Raw genomic sequence first — 20,672 nt, 5'->3', positions numbered from 1 at the left:
TCAATTAATGTAATACACTATATCAATAGAGCCAAGGACAAAAACCATATGATTATCTCCATAGATGCAGAAAAAGCATTTGACAAAATCCAACATGCATTTATGAGAAAAACCCTACAAAAAATTGGAATAGATGGTCTCTACCTCAAACTGATAGAAGCCATCTATGAAAAACCAACAGCCAATATCATACTAAATAGTCAAAATCTGAAATCCTTCACACTAAACTCAGGAAGAAGACAAGGATGTCCACTATCACTACTCTTGTTCAATATAGTTCTGGAAACATTAGCCATGGCAATTAGACAAGAGAAAGAAATAAAAGGAATAAAGATAAGAAATGAAGAAGTCAAATTGTCATTATTTGCAGATGACATGATACTCTATATAGAAGTCCCCAAGAACTCCACCAAAAGTCTTCTAGACTTAATAACCAAATTCAGCCAAGTAGCTGGTTACAAGGTCAACACACAAAAATCAATAGCTTTCCTCTACACAAATGTCAGACTCACTGAGAGAGAAATAGGGCAAATAATTCCTTTCACAATAGCATCCAAAAAACTGAAATACCTAGGAATCAGCCTAATGAAAGAAATCAAAGACCTCTTCTCTGAAAACCATGGCACTCTGAAAAGAGACATTGAAGATGATATCAGAAAATGGACAGACATCCCCTGCTCCTGGGTAGGAAGGATTAATATAGTGAAAATGGCCATACTTCCAAAATTGCTATATAGATTTAATGCAATTCCAATTGAGATCCCAGCAGCATACTTCATGGACCTTGAGAAAGCAATCCAAAAATTCATTTGGAACAAGAAGAGACCCAGAATAGCAAAAGCAATTCTATGTAACAGAGACATGGCAGAGGGTATCACAATCCCCAATCTTCAATTCTGCTACAAAGCTACTGTGAGAAAAAACAGCATGGTGCTGGAAAAGAAACAGACCTGAGGACCAGTGGAACAGATTAGAAGATCCAGAAACAATGCCAGACACACTCAGTCATCTCAGCTTCAATAAAGGAGCCAAACAGTTTCACTGGAGGAAAGATAGCCTCTTTAATAAATGGTGCTGGAACAATTGGGCTTCAACTTGTCAAAGAATAAAACTAGAACTATATCTCTCACCATGCACTAAACTAAAATCAAAATGGATTAAAGATCTAAATATTAAAATAGAAACTGTGAACCAGTTGGAACAGAGGTTAGGTAGAACCCTTGAAGACATCGGTGTAGGAAAAGATTTTAGGAACAAAACCTTAGTTGGCCATGAACTAGCACAAACAATCAACAAATGGGATCTCTTCTTATTACATAGCTTCTGCACAGCAAGAGAAACCACAAGCAGTGTGAAGAGACAATCCACAATGTGGGAAAAAATCTTCACCTGGTTTTCCTCAGCAAAGGTCTACTATCTCAAATCTGTAAAGACCTTAAAAAGATGAGACCTCCCAAATGTAAAGACCCAATCCGAAAATGGGCATCTGAAATGAACAGACATTCCTCAAACAAAGAAGTAGAAATAGCAAATGAATACATGAAAACATGTTCAACATCACTGGTCATTCAAGAGCTGTAAATGAAAACAATGCTGAGATTCCACCTCACTCCAGAAACAATGGCTGCTATCATGAAATCAATCAATAACAAATGCTGGTGGGGCTGTGGGGAAAGAGGAACCCTGCTGCACTGCTAGTGGGAGTGTAGACTGGTGAAACCACTGTGGAAATCAGTATGGAGATACCTCAAAGAACTAGGAGTCCCATTTGACCCAGCTATTCCACTGCTGGGGATCTTCCCCAAAGAATTAAAAGAATCATACCACATGATATATGAGCACCCATGTTCATAGCAGCACAGTTTGTGATAGCTAAAATTTGGAAACAGCCCAAATGCCCATCAACTGGAGACTGGATCAAGAAAATGTGGTTTTTTTAAAAAACAGAGTACTACTCAGCCATAAAAAATGAGAAATTAGAGACATTTATAGCTAAGTGGATGCACATTGAGGCGATACTTTTATGTGAAATAAATAGGACACACATGAATAAATACCAAATAGTTTCTCTAGTGTGAGAAACTGAAAGTGTAAATAAGGACTAAAATGTATAATAGATAATGTGGAAATAGGAAGAAAAGGAGTAAAGGGGAAGGAAGTGGAAGGAGTAGGGGAAAGAATAGAAGGGAATGGGATTAATATGAGAAAATGGAAAAATAGGAACAAAATCTTTGTAAATAGGGAGGAATGGAGAGGTTGAAGGGAGGGCTTGGCAAGGGTGAAAAATAAGGACGAAGAGAGATTATGTCAAGGTGCAAATTTCCAATGATAAATGTTATTATATTGTATACCTAAAGTGCACCAATGATTAGAATGAATAATCGATAATGCAAAATAGGAAGAAAAGGTCCAAAGGGGTAGGGGTAGTGGGAGGGGCAGGGGAAAGGAAAGAAGGGAAAGGAAAAATGATGAGAAATGGAAAAAATGGAAATAAAGTCTTTGTAAATAGGGGAGGGTGGAGGGGATGAAGAGAGGGCTAGGAATGGAGAAAAAATGAGAACCAAAATGCATTATGTAAAGGTACAATTCCCAATGAAAAATGTAATTGTGTTGTATACCTACAATGTACCAATAAAAGAATTTAACAAGAAAAAGAAAAAAGAAAGAAAGAAATGAGTAAGTATGATAGAGAAGAAAATACGAACACAGTCATAAGAATGAAGTTATATGTTTTGTCATGCAAGGATGTTATATTACAAGGTTCTGCCCTGCTGAAGTAGAAAAAGGAAAGATAATGGCAAAAATAGGAGGTACAAGGAGACTTCTGGGAAAATGGCAGAGTGGTAGGCAACTCAGCTTCTCCAAGATTTGGAATCCAGACACTGGAAAATACAAGTTAAGGGAGAAAAGAAAGAAAAGAGTAGTAGGTTCCCAGGAAACAGGAAAAATCTGACAGGAAAATTAAAATTACAGATATTTTGAAGGGACAGAACACAATACAGAAAATGGAAGGGAAAATCTGCACTTTCTCCCTGGATCCCAGCTCATGGGTCATGAGAAAAGAAGACTGAATCTATATAAACAAAGTGAAATAAGGGCACTCCAGTGGGCTTCAGGGAAGAGCACAGCATTGAAATGGACCTGTGGATCATGTGACCTGCAACAGCTGGTGAGTGACTCTAATCCAAACAACAGCCATACCCCTAGAGAGAGTGTTTGATCAGTACCCATTCTGGGGAGGGGTTGACTCCTTGAGCTCAGGAGTCACAGTAGCCCTGAGATGACTTCTATTCAGGGCTCCTAGGGCTCTGTTCCCACATTGACTGGATGAGAGAAAGGCACAGGAGGCAGCCATGGTTAGGGAGCCACAGATAGACTAGCAAGGGACCCCCTGAGGGCTACAAGCTAAAGAATCCAGGCTCCAACCCCAGGGCCAGAGCCCAGGCTTACCCTGAATTGCTCTGGATTTGAAAGTTGCAGAATTGGCACCCTCACCCTAATCCTATGGCTGTTGGTATCTGCATCCAGCATGGACCTGGTGTCTGATGGCCTTCTGTAGCTATCAGCATGAGCAAGGGCACATCTTGGTTGGGGCACTGCCTCACAATTGCAGATGATGGAAGAAAGTGACACATTTAAAATCAGAGAACTTTCCTTTTTGTTTTCTGTTTGGTTTTGTACTTGATTTGGCTTTTAATTTCTATTTTTGTTTTTCTTCTTTTGTGAGTGTGTGCATTGTTTCTACTTTTTGCTTTGTTTTTGATTTGTTCTTACTTTCTCTTCTTGTATTTCCTCTTTTCTTCTTCACCAGTTTACTGGGGCTTGGGAAATTTCCCTTTTTTCTGCTTCCTTGCTTATTTGTTTTGCTTTTTTAATTTTTACTGCTTTTTTTTCAGTACTGGGAATCAAACCCAGGACCTTGCACTTACCAGGCAGGCATGGCACAATTTAGCTAAATCCCCAGGCCTCTATTTTTATTGATTCCTCTTCTCCTTCTAAGTTTTTTCTGTCTTCTTTTGATACTGTATGCAATTGCTTTCTTTTTCTCCCTATTTTTTTATCTTGTTTCTCATCAATTTTTTCTCCTATCTTTACCTAATTCAATAAAGATCCCTCTATTCCCCAATAAGATGCTTTGTATCACTTCTCTCTCCTTATTCTCATATCATAGAATATAAAGCTTCAAAGTTTGTCAGCAAACACATCACACTGACACTTGAAGCTGGCAGAGTCGAACCCTGACCAGTGGGGCCAGGGAAAGCTTTCACAGAGACTCTGCCAAAAACCATGACATTGCAAGAACCTGCCAATCCTACACAAATATGACTTCTGCGAAGACGCCTGCCCTCCAGCTGCTTGTCCAGTCGGTGGCCAAAGATGGCAGCTCCCAACCACTGTGCCTTCACCCCAGCCTACAGTTTGCTGTGGTGCATGCAGCTGCAAGGTAGGGTACTCCTGCTTGTCCTTGCAAGGGCTCTGCTGCTGACGTTACAGTTGACAAAACCAAAGTTCAAAGGCACAGTGAGAGGGGAGCTTCGGGAAGGGTGCAGGTCACAGGTGCAGCCCTGTGATGGAAACTATCCTTGGAAAGGGACCCAGCCAACTCACCCTCCTTCCACCCTGTGGCACCATCTAGGAGCCAAGAAGGGGCTCTTCCATGAAAGACCAATCCAGTGTCCTGACCATATGCTTTCAAACTCCAAAACCATGGGAGTGAAGGTTTATGGATGAAGCCACTCATGCTGTGGCATATTTGCTACAGGAGCCAGAAAGGAAAGACCTGCAACCACCGTCTACCCTCGCTGACTGCTGTGAGAGTTAGGTTGCTAGAACTCCAGAGGTCTCTCTAGCCAGGCCAAGTGACTTCCCCAGCTGCAGCCTCCTGCTCACCCTCCCCATCTCCCCACTCCTACCCCTGCACACAGCCACGGGCCTTCCATTCATTCACCCAACACACTCCAGGACCTGCTATAGCCACTGTGAGTGTCCCAGCCCCAGCCAGCACCCAGGAAGAGCTGATATCCTCACCCCAGGGCCCAGCCTATTGGCAGAACATCCCAATCCCACTGCTAGCGAGCCACCTGTCCCTGCTGACAGCACTCTGCCCAGCAAGCACCGTCCAGTCTCTGCCTGCACGCGTTCCCACAGCCTTGCTGTGGGTGATGGAAGCTGACCTACACAAGGCTCTGCTGCCCAAATAGGGGCAGCTGATGAAGGGGACCATGGGGCAGGGGACAAGTGGAGTGCATGGAAGCAGGCAGAGGATGACAGGTGGCCCAGGCAGGCTGGATGGAGACCCACAGTGAGAAGCCTGGCAGGGAGTTAGCACAGGGCAGTCAGCAGCTTGGTCCTAACCTGCAGCCTCTCTGGCTGGGCTCCACTCCCGGCCAGCCTTGCCCCCAGAGTCCCGACTGGCAGCCTTGGCCTCTCCTCCAGCCCTGGCTTGCCTCTCTCCCTCTCCACCTGTGTCAGAGTCTCTGAGCTCTTAACTGTGTCTATTTCCATCTCCTTAATCAGCCCCCATTCCAATGCTGGAGCTGTCCATGTGAAGCCCTGATCCCCTCAAGGCCCATGGGGTCCCACAGCCCAGGCCACACACACCTGTCCCCACCGCAGCCAGACCACAGACCAGACATGACATGGAGGCAAATGGCTGAGTTGTTCGTGTGGGGCAGGAAGTGGGCAAGTGACCACGTCTGGGGCCAGACAGTCAAGCAGCCCCTCCCATCTGCTCCCCTTCATCCACCCTGGCCCAATCCAGAGCATGCCAGGGGCCCCTGTGGACACAAGGTCATCCACAGTCAGGCCTCTGGGGCAGCGGGCAACAGCCATGACAAGGGCCTGCAGCACAGGCCACCTGGCTGCAGGAGGCCTGGTCCTTCTAGCAGACGCCACTCACCACATGAGCAGGTGGGTCCCGAGCCCGCTGGCCCCTCTGAACACTGAGAGGTCAGCAAGGCCAGGAGAAGCAGGGCACTGCAGGGAGTAGAGGATACAGGTCAGAGACGGATACTAAATGGGAGGAGAGAGGGAGACCACAGAGGTCGCTGGCCAGGACAGGAGCAAAAGCAGGAGCAAGCTGCCACTAAGCCCAGTGGGGCAGAGGAAACAGGATGAAATGGGGCTTCCTGAAGCAACAAGGAACAGCACATGCAGCCCAGCTTGGCAGAGGGACTGGAGGACAGCAAGGGCAGCTCCCTCACAGCTATGTGTGCTGGCTGGGGGACCAGGCCAAGCTGAGCAGGGTTGAGCTGAGCTCAGATGGGCAGATGCAGTTCACCTGAGCTGAGTTTGGCTGGGTGGAAAAGGGCGACGCTGAATTGAGCAGAACAGGGCCAAACTGAAGTGGAGGAGAGCAGGACAAAGCTGGGCTGGGCCGGGCTGAGGAGAGTTGAATTGGGCTGAGCAGGACCAACAGGGCAGGACTGGCTGGGCTGGGCTGGGCTGGGCTGAGTGGAGCAGAGCTATACTGGGCTGCACTGAGTTGGACTGAGCAGAACCAAGCAAGGCTGAGCTGGGCTGAATTGAGTTGTGCTGAGCAGGACCAACAGGGCTGGGCTAAACTGAGCTGGGCTAAGCAGAACCAAGCAGGGCTGAGCTGAGCTGAGCTGGGCTAGGCTGGGCTGGGATGGGATGACCAGAGCTGGGCTGAGCAGAACCAAGCAGGGCTGGGCTGAACTGAGCAGCACCAAGAGGGCTAAGCTGGTCCAAGCAGGACTAACTAGGGCTGAGCTGAGCTAGGCTAAGCAAAACCAAGCATGGCTGAGCTGGGCTGAGTTTGGCTGTGTAGGACCAACAGAGCTGAGCTGGGCTGGCCTGGGCTGGGCTGAGCTGGGCTGAGCTGGGCTGATCAGGACCAACAGGGCTAAGCTGGGCCGAGCTGATCTGAACTGGGCTGGGCTGATCAGGAACAACAAGGCTGACCTGAGCTGAGCTGGGCTGGGCTGGGCTGGGATGAGCTGGGCTGATCAGGACCAACAGGGCTGGGCTGGGCTGCACTGAACTGAGCAGGACAAAGCAGGGCTGAGCTAGGCTGAATAGAGCTAAGCTTAGCTGAGTTGAGCTGGGCTGATCAGGACTAATAGGGCTGGGCTGAGCTGGGCTAGGCTGGGATGGGATGGGATGGGGTGAGCAGAGCTGAGCAGGACCAAGTAAGGCTGAGCTGGGCTGGGCTGGGCTGAGCTGAACTGAACTGAGCTGAATTTGATCTGGGCTGATTGGGCTGGGCTGAGCTGAACAGGACAAAGCAGGGCTAAGTTAGCCTAAATACAGCTAACTTAGCTGAGTTGAGCTGGGCTGATCAGGACCAAGCAGGGCTAAGCAGGGCTGAGCTGTGCTGAACAGAACTAAGCTGGGATGAGCAAGACCAACAGAGTTGAGATGAGCTTTGCTGACCTGGGCTGACCTAGGCTGTACTGATCTTGACTGAGATGGGCAGAGCTAGGCTGAGTTGAGTTGTGCTGAGCAGGACCAACAGGGCTGGGCTGGGCTGAGCTGACCAGAGCTATATTGAACTGGCCTAAGCTGTACTGAGCAGGACCAAGAGGGCTGAGCTGGGCTGAGCTGGGCTGAGCTGAACTGGGCTAAGCAGAGCCAAGCAGGGTTGAGCTTGGCTGAGCTGGGCAGCTGGCCTGGCCTGGGCTGAACAGAACCAAGCAGGGCTGGGATGAACTGAGCAGGACCAAGAGGGCTGAGCTGGTCCAAGCAGGACTGACAAGGCCTGAGCTGAGCTGGGCTAAGCAGAAGCAAACATGGGTGGGCTGGGCTGAGCTGAGCAGAGCTAAGCTGGGCTGAACTGAGCTGGACTGGGCAGGACCAAGATCACTGAGCTGGACTGCTCCAAGCAGGGCTGAGCTGGGCTGAACTGAGCTGGGCTTAACAGAAGCAAGCATGGCTGGGGTGGGCTGAACAAGACATAACCAGGGCGAAGTGGAGCTGAGCTGGGCTGAGCAAGACCAAAACAGGCTGGGTTGAGCTGAATTGAAATGGGCTGAGCAGGACCAACAGGGCTGAACTGAGCTAGGCTAAGCAGGACCTAAGGGCTGGGGTGAGCTGAGCTGAGCAGAGATAAGTGGGGCTTAGCTGAGCTGGGCTGAGCAGGATCAAGCAGGGCTAGGCTGAGCTGGTCTATATTGGGCTAAACTGATCTAGACTGCATCAGGCTAAGCTATGTAAACCAAGCTGAAGTGAGTCCTGCTAGAAGAGCAAGGGTGAAGTGAGCTGTAAAGAACTGAGCTGAGCTGGGCTGGGATAACTGGGCTACACTGGGAGTCTTGGCAGAACAGAGTTGACCTGAGCTGGGCTGACCTAGGCTATGCAGGTGTCTGAGAAGAACAGGGCCTAGCTGGGCCACTCTGGGTACCTGTGCTGATCTGACTAAGCCCATCTGGCAGAGTTGAGCTGACCTGGTCTAGTCTGCACTGGACAGCTGTCCTGGTCTGGGCTTGCCTGAGTGGAGCCAAGCTGTCAATGAAAGGGCTGAGCTGCACACTGGAGATCGAGAGCCTCTGGGCCTAGCTGATTGTATCCCCATGGGTGTATTGTGCCATGAAGCCCAGTGGGCCTCCACAACGCTGACCTCCCTCTGCCCATTGCCCTGATGGAATGTCCCACATGCCAGTGGGCAGTGCACCCTGAGTCCCCAGCCCTGTCCCTGCAGGAGCACTGCTGTACACATGGGCTCTGGCCTTGGGACCCATCAAAGCCATGGGTGCTGGCTGCTGCCTGAGGGTGGAGTCGTGGTGCAGTGGGTGATAGGCCTGGGCCCTACAAGGCATGTGTGAAGTGGATCACCAATGAAGTTGGCTCCATAGTGCAACCATCAGCCCAAGCCAGCCCTCCCCACCCCACCCTACAGCCTTCTAGCTCAGGCTCTTCAGCTCCTGCCTGGGCACCAGGATGCTCAGTGGCCTAGCAGGGTTCGCTAGGTCTGGCTCCCCATTCATGCAGAGGCCCTGTCTGAAAAATCTGACCAGGTCTCATGCAAAGGCTGTCTGAGGGTCATGTTCAGATCCCAGGTAGCAAGGACAGGCTGGCCAGCTTTACCCCCAGGCCATGGCCCTGGTGCAACCAGAGCAGTCACCAGCCATCTGTGGGCCAGGTCCCTCCACCATAAGGAGTGGCAACATGGTTCTGACCTCTCTGTGCCCATCTCACAGTGTGTTCCATGTTCCAGAGCCCATGACTCCCCCCAAGGTCTTCCCACTGAACCTCCCATGGTGCCAGTCCGGAGAACCTGTGATCCTCGGCTGCCTGATCAAGGATTTCTTCCCCCCGGGACCTGTGAGCGTGACCTGGAGCAAGCCTGGGGAACAAGTAGACTTCCCACCTTCCTTGACTAAGGAGGGGAACCGGTACATCATGAGCAGCCAGCTGAGCCTGGAAGCCAAGTTCTCAGAGGACACGAACGTCACATGCACTGTGCAACATGCCACAAATGACCCCATAGTAGTAGAAATGTCAAGCTCAGGTGAGAGGGTGAGCTGGGGTGGACCACCCCTCATGCACCTGTGTCCTCCTCTAGGCGGCTTAGAGTCAAAAGGCGGACTGCCTGGCTCAGCCCAGGAGTGGACACAGAGAGCCCAGGAGGGGCCAAGAGATGGGCAAGGAAGGAGCAGGAGGGGCCACTGACCTACCAGGGTCTCTCTCTCTCACTAGCAGAAACTCCACCAACACCACCACCAGATTGTTCATGCTGCCAGCCCAGCCTGTCACTGCAGGGGCCAGGCCTTGAGGACCTGCTCCTAGGCTCTGAAGCCTACCTAACATGCACATTGAGTGGCCTGAAGAACAACCAGGAAGCCACCTTCTCCTGGGAGCCCACAGGTGGGAATACCGCCACACAGAACCCTGTTGATCCTGACTCCTGTGGCTGCTACCGTGTGTCCAGTGTGCTGCCTGGCTGTGCCGAACTCTGGAACAGTGGGCAGACCTTCACCTGCACGGCCACCCACCCTGACTTCAAAGGCACCAAGACCGCCACCATCAAAAAGCCCGAAGGTGGGTCCAGCCCCCACTCCTGCTCCCACACCACTCTACAGAGGGAAACTGAGGCTGACTCAGGGGTCAGGGCTCAATGGAGTGCTCTTTGCTCCCTGCCTAGCCCCTGACCCAGGTCTCTACCCCACAGAGAACTTCCGGCCCCAGGTCCATCTCCTGCCGCCGCCGTCGCAAGAGCTGGATCTGAATGAGCTGGTGTCACTGACATGTCTGGTGCGGGGCTTCAGCCCTAAGGACGTGCTGGTTCGCTGGCTGCATGGGAGCCAAGAGCTGCCCCGCAGCAGCTACCTGGTGTGGGATCCACTGAAGGAGCCCAACGAGGGTCCCACCACCTACGCTGTGACCAGTGTGCTGCGGGTGACAGCCACGGACTGGAAGCAGGGGGACAACTTCTCTTGCATGGTGGGCCACCAGTCCCTGCCCCTGCTCTTCACCCAGAAGACCATTGACCACCACACGGGTAAACCCACCCATGTCAACGTGTCTGTGATCATGTCGGAGGCAGATGGCACTTGCTATTGAGCCTCCCTGCCCACCCTGCCCTTTCAATAAACACCATGCTCACCCACAACAGCCCACACTTCCATCTGGCACCTGTCTGCCTGTCCATCCATCCTCCAGGTGTGCAGCACAGAGGGAAGGGCCAGGCCAGGAGGAAAGGACAAGCCCTGCCCTAGTTGCTGGGTCCCTGGGCTTCGATGTGTGCACCAGTGTGCATGTGCCTGAGAGTGAGTGTGCATGTATGTGTGCCATGGGCACTTGTGTGTGCCTGTGGGTGTGTGTGGGTGTGCTGTGCACATTTGTGTGTGCCTGTGCGTGTGAGTCTATGTGCATGCCTGTGAGCCTGTACCTGTGATGTATATGTGTACCTGTGTCTGTGAATGTGTATACATGGGCCTGTGAGTGTGCACAAGCCTGTGAGGGTGCAGTGCACAAGGGCTCAGGCCCAGCCCAGTGTGAAATCTGATATTGGCAGAGTCTCTGAAGTGGGCACAGGCCACAGGGGGCCCTGAGAGCAGTGCAGTCATGGGAAATGGCAGCTGGTAAAGTAGTGTGTATGACTGGGGTTGCCATGGCTTCAGCCAGGGAGGCCAACAAAGGGCAGACAGGAGCAGGAAACCCAGACAAGGTTGTGCCATTTGCAGGGGGTTGGAGGAGGGGGGCAAGAGAATGAGAGCTGATTCCAGGGACAGCCCCCAGGGCAGGCACCTCCCCTCCCTGGGTCAGCTCTGGGCAGCAACACAGCTACATGGGATAGCCACTGAGTCAGGGGGCCACCTGGGTGGACATGGACCCCTGATAACACACTACTCATCATCTCCACAAGGGCACACGTGCACACATTCGTACACTCACACATGTCTGAGCCTTGCAGGTGCAGCAAGTGCACTGCCCACACCCAGCTCTAGGAAAGCAGGGGAGTCCCCTCCCAGCCCCCGGGGTTTCTCACGTCCAGCCTCACTATGCCCAGCCTCCCTAGATATCCAAACACCCCTCCCAGGCAGCCCCTGCACCCGAAGCTCAAGTTGCCCATACCCACCCCACCCCCAATCCTAAGTGTGACTCAAACCACAGAAGAGGCAGGGGCAGGCTGGGGAGGGGTCAGGAGTAGGCCAGGGAGACTGTTCCAAATGGAGCTCTGTGGGCCTCTAGCTCTGCTGGGCCCCAAAAGCATGAAGAGAACAGTCCACAAGCCCTGTGGGGATACCTGGCACCCAAATGTCCACAGGGGGCAGCGGGGCCTCTGAGCTTGCCTCTGGGCCTTCCCAGCGGACGTGGCTTCTAGCAGCTTCTCTCTGTTCTCCAGCCAAGGTAGAGGGAAGGCCATACATTCACCCTTGACACTCTTACCCCATCACCAGAGGGAAACAGAGAAAGCAAAGGGCCAATTGGGAAATCTTGCTTCAAAGAACTAGGACCTGTCCCAAAGGAGAAACTTGTCTAGAGAGAGGGGAAAGAGGAAGAATCAAGAAATGGAGTGCTGAACCAGCAGGTGGAGAGCAGAGCTGACAGGAGGATGGATCAGAGCACATATGATGAGTGGAAGGTTGCATGGGTAGACAGATGAGTGGGTGGGTAGGGGGAAGATGGACAGGTGGATGGATGGACGGATGGATGGATGGGCAGGTAGATGGTCAGATGGGTGTAGAGTGGGTGGATGATAGTTGACGGGAAGAATGGATCCATGCATGAATAGATAAATGCAAAGACAGAGGGAAAAAAATGGCTGGGTAGAACAGCACATGACCAGTAGGTACAACTCCCAATTAACATGGGAAATCTATGTCCTAAGTCTATGTTGATAGCCTTCACCTGGCCCTCTTTGCTGACTCCTCAGCCACATTTTCAGGAAAGGTAACAGAGGCCTCTGGCCACACTCATCCAGCCCTTGGCTCAATGACCCAGGACTCTTTGGTCCAGTTCTCCCTGAGGGCTTATCTGGTCCTTCTCTGCCCCAGGACCCAAACCAGGGCTTGGTGAGAACTTGCCACATATCTGGACAAGGCTGAAACCCAGGCGGCCTTGGGCTGCCTCTCTCCTTGGATGCTCAAAGACATTTCCCACCTTCCTGCCCTGCCAGGTCTCTCTCTAAGGACCCCTGAAGGATGGGTCCTGGGAGCATCTCAAGAGCTGCAAGGGTTCCAGGCTCCTACCTCCTACTCTTCATCCTCTCTGGCCTCTCAGACTTCTGAGAGCTAACCCTACTGCCACAGTCCCCAGACCCCAAGATGGAGTGGGAGGGGCAGTGCCTTCTGGGTCTCTACCCACATGGGTCTTCTATGTCTTCCAGAATGGAGAGAGCTGCTTCCCTGGGTGGTACTGGACCAGCCACAGGACGTCCTGGAGGAGGAGACCCCAGGTGACAGCCTGTGGCCCACCACTGTCACCCTCCTCACCCTCTTCCTGCTGAGCCTCTTCTACAGCACAGCATTGACAGTGACGACTGTGCGGGTCCCACCTGGCAGCAAAGAAGGTCCCCAATACTGAGCAAGTGCCATCTGGGCACAGGTGCAGGGGGCAGGAGGGACACAGAGGGGATGAAACACAGGGGCATTTCATCCAAGGAGAGGATCACCAGTCCCACCACATGGGGCTCTGCTCTCCCAGGGTCCCTTCACAGACTCTGAGAACACCAGAGCAGGGTACGGTCATGTCTGGGCTCCCAGAAGCTAGGCCAGGGGTGGGACAGGGGCACTACAAGCACACAGTGCCTCAGGAACCTGTCTGGCTCTGCCCCCTCTTCTCTTTGTAGGGAGGTAGCGTGGAGGAGCCCTCTACATGGCAAAGCTGCCCTGTGTGACAGTGCCTCCCTCCCATTCACATGCTTCACTGTGCAATAAAGTCATGCCAAAGATAAACATTCAGACTCTCAAGGGAATGTTCTCAGATGAGGGGAGGGAATTGGGGAAGCATGGAGGCAACAGACAAGAGCATGCTGCCTCAAAGGACCTCAGGGTAAAAGGGTTGGATGGATGTAGGGTGACCCTTGTCCAGGGTCTATGGTATGACATCATCTCACATAAGCTGGGACCTAAGGTTGAATGTAGGCTGCATGAAGGGGGAGTATCCAGGAAGACTCATTTTTAGAGCTAGGTCAAATAATGGACCTAGTGCCTGGCCCTGATCCTGGTAACTAGAAAGTGATGGTAAACAAGAACCACAACTCTAGCACTGCAGCTAGGTCATGATTATGGGGTTTGCTCTTTATCACAAGGACCTGGTGCTGAACACTGATCACTGGTCCTAAAAATTAGCATGATTGGGCTGAGGATTTAGTTCAGTGGTTCCAGCCACTGCCTTGCAAGCAAAAGGTAGTGAGTTTGATCCCCGGTACCAAAAAAAAAAAAAAAACTTAGCATGGTTTGTAAACAATGAGCATGGGACATAAACACAGGGACAGATCTTTACCTGGTACCAAACACTGAGCCCTAGTCTGTACACTGAGCCAGGTTCCTAAGCACTGAGGCTGAGTCTTGATTACTGAGCCAGTCTTTATTACAATGACCTGAGCCTGAAATTGAACACTGGTCATGAACAATGGGCCTGGTTCCTAATCACTATAAGTGTAGAAGCTCATGATCACTGAACCAGGTTTTTATCACAAGGATCTACCACCGAACACTGAGGAACCAGGCTCAGTGTTCAGAATCGGGGCTCACTGATCCTGAACACTGAGACTGGTTCCTGACCACTGAGGCTCAATGGGCCCAGTCTTAATCCCAAGGTCCTGGTATAAACACTCAGCCCTAGTCCTGAATGCTGAGCCCTGATGCTGACAATGAGCCTGGTGCCTAAGCACAAAGTCTGACTGTGATCAATGAGTCCAGTCTTAATCAAAAGGACCTGGTGTAACACTCGGTACTGGTCCTGAACACTGAGTGTGGCTCCTACGCACTGAGGCTGTTATGATCACTGGGCCTGGTCTTTATCACAGGGACCTGGTGCTGACCTTTGGATCTGAACTCTATCATAGGGACCGTCCTGAACACTGAGCCTGTCAAGGCCAAGTCTTGGCAGGGGCAGCTGGAGAGGGGTTTGCACATGGGTCCACCTTGAGTGAGTTAATTCCCCAATAAAAAACAGGACACAGAATGAATTATCACTAAAAGAGCAGCAGCAGAGCAAGAGAACTAGAACCAGAGCTCCAAAGTTCAAGAACTGTTGGTCTTTATTCCTTTAGCAAAACTACCTATAGTGCTCTTTAGTTTATAGAAGTTATAGTAGTTGTTATCAGCTTACTGGGACATGGTAAGACAAAACACCAACTGTGTGACCTTGACCATGCACACATGCATGGCTAAGCATGTTAAGTCAATTTTATATAACTGTGGCCTGTTATGGGCATGTTTCCCTGGATTTGAATCTATTGACCAGGCTTTTAGTATAATCAGAAGTGGTATCCCACAGAGCCCTCTTTCTGAACACTTGAGCTAGCCTTCTAAAAACTGAAGTCCTGCCCTCAGGCATTCTGGTTGAGGGTTCCCAGGGTTGGCCAGGTCCATGGGACCAAGCAAGCTGCCCAGACATCTTCATTGCTTGTCCTTCTTGGGACCATCTGAGAGCTGGGCATGAACCTGCTGCTTGGAGAGGCCTAGAGGACAGGACCCTGCAGGGCACAGCTGAGGAAAGGCGCAAAGAGTCCAAAGGCCACAGCAGAGATCACTGAGAGCTGGGAGCAGCTGAGCATGGGCTGTTCAGAGCCAGGTTGGTCTGTGGTGGGGGCAGAGCAGCTCAGGCACTGTACCACCCAGGTCTAGCCACCAGCTCCCTGGACACACCCAAACCCCGTCCCCTTCACGGTCACCATGCCAGACAGGGCAGGCTCCTGGACCTCAGGGAGAAACCCACAGACCCAGTAGACCCAAAGCACAGGATGAGGGTGAGGCAGGGGAAGAGGGCTGGGATCCTGGGGCCTGGGACACCCACACCAGAGCTCAGGTGGAGCTGACGGTGGACAGTCAGAGACCAGCAGGGACAGGATCCAGAGAGACAGGCCCAGGGGTGACAGTGTGGCCAGGGAAGGGGACAGAGAGAGCTGGGCTGAGGCTCAGGTGGAGATGGGTCATGGACAGAGCTTGCGGCCCTTGGGTGAGAGGCAGGATGCTGTGCCACCCCAGGTGGACCCTGTCCTGTCCCTTGTGACCTAGGACAGCTGCCTGCCTGCCAAGTCCCTTCTGTGGCAGCACCAGAGCCATCTCTGCTCACCCTCCCTGGGACAGAGGCCTGACGGGGCCCTGAGCATAGCTCTAGCTCCCACCCATTCCTTCCTGCATGGGGGCCTGATCACAACCAAGGCAGCAGTGGAGAACCATTGATTTCTATCATCGTTATTTGCAGGGGTCGTTGACCAGCGTGGGCCTGCCCTGGAGTGGGCAGGGGTCTCCAAATCTAGAGGCCTCAGCCACCAGCCGAGCATGGGTGGCTCTGCAGCTGCAGGTGGGGCCAGGAAGCTATTTTGGGAAACAGCCTCAGAAGCGAGAAGCCAGTTTCTTAGTGTGGAACAAACAGCTATTTGCATGAGGCCACAAGACCAAGTCTGCCCAAAATGAGTAACCTGGGAGAAACTGAGACTGGAGCCCCTCAGGTCCCCACTGCTCTGGGGAAGCGGGAGGGGTGTCGGGAGTGGGCCCCTCAGAGGCTGGTGTTGGGGCCCTCGGTCCCCGAATGCAGCCCCCAGCCCATCATGGTCATGCCTGCCCTGGGCCGCCTCACAAAGCCCCTGCAGCTGGTTACCCCCTGGGGAGGTTCGTAGGACAGCAGCCATTAGACCCTGATAGTCAGCTGCTTGCTTGACACCATAGGAGGTGGTCAGGGCTGAGGACTTGAGCGTGGTGCCCCGAGGGGCAGGCCGGAGGCAGCATGTGTGGGGCAGGGAAGTGCCCGTGGGAGTGTCGGGTCCCTGGCAGGTACTCTGGAGTGGGTCTATGGCTCATGGTGGAGACGTGTGCATGTGGTGCCTGTGCACATCCCTCTGGGGGTGCTCGCGTGTGGGGTGTGAGGGTGAGGCCCAGGCACAGGCCTCAGGCCCAAGCCCCAGCCTGGTGACTCCGATGTGACTCTCGCCTCATCCCTCATCTTACGTTCCTCTGCCCCTGCCTCAGAGCCTGCTTCGTCAGGCCTGATCTGTCCACATCTGGGCCCCTGGTAGATCCAGTGGCTCCAAAGGGAGTAGACATGGCCACTCCTCCACCCCAGGCCTCACACCAGACTCCTCTCCCCCTACAGCCACCCTGGACCCTCCTGACTGAAGCCTGGGTTTGGGGCACAGGCAGGAGCTCAGCCCACCCAGCTGTACCAGGAGACTCTCAGCCAGGCCTGACGGGCACATGTCACATACATGCACCCACACACACACACAGACACCTTATAAACACAGGCACCTGCAGACACATACAGACACACGCTCAGGGACACTGATGCACCTACAGACAGACACAAACACACTGAGACACATGCTCAAACACATGAATATACTCAGACACATTCAGGTACACAGAGAGACACAGACACAAACAAGTGCACACAAGCACACACAGCACGCATCACTGCCTCTCCAACCCAGGCACCCGGCACAGCCTTGTGAGCCAGTTCTGGAGCACCCTGACCATGGACCTGATCCCACAGCCCTGCCACTGCCTGATGGTGGGCTATGGAAACCTAAGGCAGATGAGCCAGGCCCAGAAATGTGGGACACACTCACTCACACGTGCATAATCACGCACAACACACATTCTGCACATAACCACCCACTCCTTACACATACTCACATACTCACTCCTTCAGGTGCATCACACTCATGCGAGTCCTCCATGGCCCAGGGCTGTTGGCAGCAGCAAAAGGCACAGGGGCTTCCCTGGTTCCCTTAGTGCAGGCAGCATGCAGGGGATGGGGCAAGACCAGCAATGCAGGGGGAGAGGAGGTAGTGGGCACCTGAGCCAAGCTCAGCAGGGCCCATCTTGGAGGAAGCCCTGGGGAGCACAGGAGGGAAGAGGCAGCCAGGCCAGGCCAGGGCTGGGCAGAAACTGGGTAGGTGGGAGACAAGGCTCTGGGTGTGTGACCCTGAATGGACATCAGGAAGGCATGTAGGGGAGCCTCGGAGCAGCTGTGCCAAAATCCTAGACAGAGAATGGCTGAGACTCTATGTCTATGATGGGACACTCACCAGGGCAGGACCAGGCTAGGCAACAGGGTTGTGGCTCGACAGGGCTCATAGGACCCAGAAAAGAGCACAGCACTCAGGCCTGGCACTCAAAGAAAGCTGGAGAGTTGGAGAGTTGGAGAGGGCCACAGGGGCCTAGAAAGAGCCCAAGGAACATGGGCAAGCAGACACCAGAAAGAGGCTACAGGCCCAGGGTTGTGCTGACTCCTGTGGGTCATGGAGCACAGAGCAGGTTGTTGAGGGTGGCCCAGGAGGAAGAACGGGAGGTAGTGGAGGCTGGCAGAGACTACACTGGATGGCTGGGCCTGCAGATTTCTGGAAGCATACTGGGGACTGGCTGGGCTTGTGGAGCCAATGGCCTGGCATGGCCCAGAGTTTGCATGGCTAAGGTTGGCAGGAAGTCCAAGACGGGTAGGCACCAGGGGCCACAAGCCCACACCCAAGACCCTGCCTAAGCATTGCAAAGCACCTTAGATAGAAAAGGACAGAGGGTCTCCCATGGTCCAGGGTCAACTATGTCCAACACCAAGTCACCTGGTACCTTTTTCCTTGCAGCCAGCACAACAGCCCCTCCCGTCTTCCCTCTGGCTTCCGGATGTGTGGACCCTGGCTCCATGTTGACTCTGGGATGCCTGGTCAAGGGCTATTTCACCGAGCCCGTGACCGTGACATAGAACTCAGGATCCCTGACCAGCGGAGTGCACACTTTCCCAGCCATCCTTCAGTCGGGCCTGTACTCGCTCACCAGCATGGTAACTGTGCCCTCCAGCCAGAAGGAGGCCACCTGCAACGTAGCCCACCCGGCCAGCAGCACCAAGGTGGACAAGGTCGTTGGTAAGGACAGTTCCCAAGGAGATCCGGGTCCCCTGGAAGCCAAGTGTGGGGTCAGCCTTCCTGAGTGCATCCACCACGGGCACAGGGAAACTCCTGTCTGTCTCCTGCATGGAGGCCTCTGCCCACACTCATGTTCAGGGAGATGTCCTCTGGGGGTTTGCACCAGGCCCAGGGTGGGTGCAGGCTGGATGGCTTGTCCATGGGACAGAGGCAGATGGCCACTGGCATCGGGCCTGCCAAGAGCCATATCCGGGGGACAGCCTGGGCCTGACTGAGCTCACCCCTTACACCCAACCCATCTTCCCTCAGCTCAGCACCTTCTCTCCTCCAACCCCAATAACCCCATCATTCTTTCTGCAGAGCCCAGACCCCGAGTACCTGGACCCACGTGTCCCACATGTCCCAAGTGCCCACGTAAGTCACCAGGCCCCCTTCTCCAGCCCAAGTGGGGACTGAGCACCCAGAGGAGCCCTGTGTCAGAAGGAAGCCCCCAGGTGCTGATCTGTTCCTTTCGTCTCCCACACCAGCTCCTAACCTCCTGGGAGGACCATCTGTCTTCATCTTCCCTGCAAGACCCAAGGACAGTGAAAAGAGCCGAGCCTCTGTAACAGCCTGTCCTTGCCTTCTAAGCCCTTGTCTTAGGATCTCTGTCCACTGCAGAGATGGCAAGCCATGGCTGTGGGACAAGGCCTCCATGACCCCCTCACCTGCACAGGGCTGGCCACCCCTGGGGACACTGAATGCTGCCAACTTATGGAGACACTGAACACCCTTGGGGACACACACTCCTGTGCTCCTGAGTAGCTGAGACGCTACGCTGGATGCTCCAAGCAAGGATGGTCCAGACACATGAGAAGCCACTGAGAGTCGTGGGACGGTACTGGGCCCAGACCCATTAGAACAACTCTGCTGAGCCACCCCAGCCCACACTGACCACACACACCCACGGACATGCATGCACACATGTACACGCCTGGTATCCTGGGCCCACAGGCAGCCTGCACAGCACCCACGCCACCTTCCATGCCTACCTCACTGGACACACACTCACCAGCCCACTTGCAGCCTCCCCAGCACACAAGTCTCCCGACTAATGCTCAGTCCTTCAGCTGCCTCCCATGTACACAGGGACACCATGTCACGAGTGGCCTGGCCCTGCCATCTTTCTATCTCCCAGATTGGTCATCAGGGAGCAGGCAGAGGGCCAGGGAGCCTGCAGAGAGCCACAGCCTACAGGGTCCAAGGCTTTGATGCTGCTCAGCCACTCCAGAGAGAGGGCTAGAGTAGACAGAGAGTTGTCCATCCAGTCCAGGCAGCCATCCTGACTGCAGTGCCTGCTAACCTCTGACCCAAGTGGAGGCTTGGAAGATATAAGGTTGCTCTTCAGGGAGGGTAACCAAGGAGAGCTAACCCGGGAAAACACGGTTGTCCCTTCCTCCCTGGCCTCCCAGCAACCCCATGCCACTATAGAGGGAGTGTGCCTGGGCCTGGCTGGGGATGCACACTGACCACCCCCTCCTGTCCAGGGCCAGAACTTGATGAGAGCTGTGCTGAGGCCCAGGACGGGGAGCTGGATGGGCTGTGGACAACCATCACCATCTTCATCACCCTCTTTCTGCTCAGCGTGTGCTACAGCGCCACGGTCACCATCTTCAAGGTTGGCACACTGCCCCCAATGCCCATGCTGCCCGTGCTGTCCCTGTGATGGCCCACACTGACCCATGCTGTCCCCACACTGTGCCCACAATGCCCAATAATTTTCCCCAAGCTGTCCCCACTCAGAACTCAAAGGGTTCCCATGATATTCCATGCTTTTTTCTCCTCATGCTGTCCCCAAACTGTGCCCGATATGTCCCGTGTTGTTTTGCAAATGTTTACCCCCTCATTGACCCCATTACACTCTGTGCTGTTTCCAGCATACCAGCCCGGAGCTCTCTGGACACTGTCCCGATAATTCCCCATGTAGGTTCCACATGGTGTCCCCATGATGTCCACTCCCTGTCTACATGCTATTTTGTGCTGCTTTTCCCATCCTGGCCCAATGATGTCCCCAACTGGCTCCAATCTGACCCCACCTTGGCCCCAACCCCATCTCTCTCTTGTCCCAGATCCTGTCCCATGCTGTCCCCATGGTCCCACTGGCTGTGGTGGCATCCCATGGTGCTATGACTGCTCACCC

At 53.3% G+C, this 20,672-nt stretch overlaps 1 long non-coding RNA gene and 1 gene segment (V, D, J or C); both read left to right on the top strand.

Annotated features, from left to right (window-relative positions):
* The window catches only part of LOC101717323 (Ig alpha chain C region-like), a 204,856-nt gene extending 194,269 nt beyond the window's left edge, over positions 1–10,587 (top strand). The window contains 3 exon segments of the C gene segment in view: positions 9,176–9,469; positions 9,658–9,999; positions 10,130–10,587. Of these exon segments, the coding sequence occupies positions 9,181–9,469; positions 9,658–9,999; positions 10,130–10,521 (1,023 nt within the window).
* A 7,702-nt stretch (positions 10,588–18,289) lies between these two features.
* On the top strand, positions 18,290–19,158 carry LOC147828355 (uncharacterized). Its single transcript, XR_015450949.1, has 3 exons — positions 18,290–18,493; positions 18,854–18,907; positions 19,021–19,158. It is a non-coding gene; the product is annotated as an uncharacterized LOC147828355 (long non-coding RNA).
* The last annotated feature ends 1,514 nt before the right edge of the window (positions 19,159–20,672 follow it).

This window comes from Heterocephalus glaber, unplaced genomic scaffold, assembly GCF_053883595.1.
Source record: "Heterocephalus glaber isolate CG9 unplaced genomic scaffold, H.glaber_assembly_v1.0 deba00001140, whole genome shotgun sequence".
NCBI classification, from domain to species: Eukaryota; Metazoa; Chordata; class Mammalia; order Rodentia; family Bathyergidae; genus Heterocephalus; species Heterocephalus glaber.
This window is presented reverse-complemented; position numbering and strand designations above follow the sequence as displayed.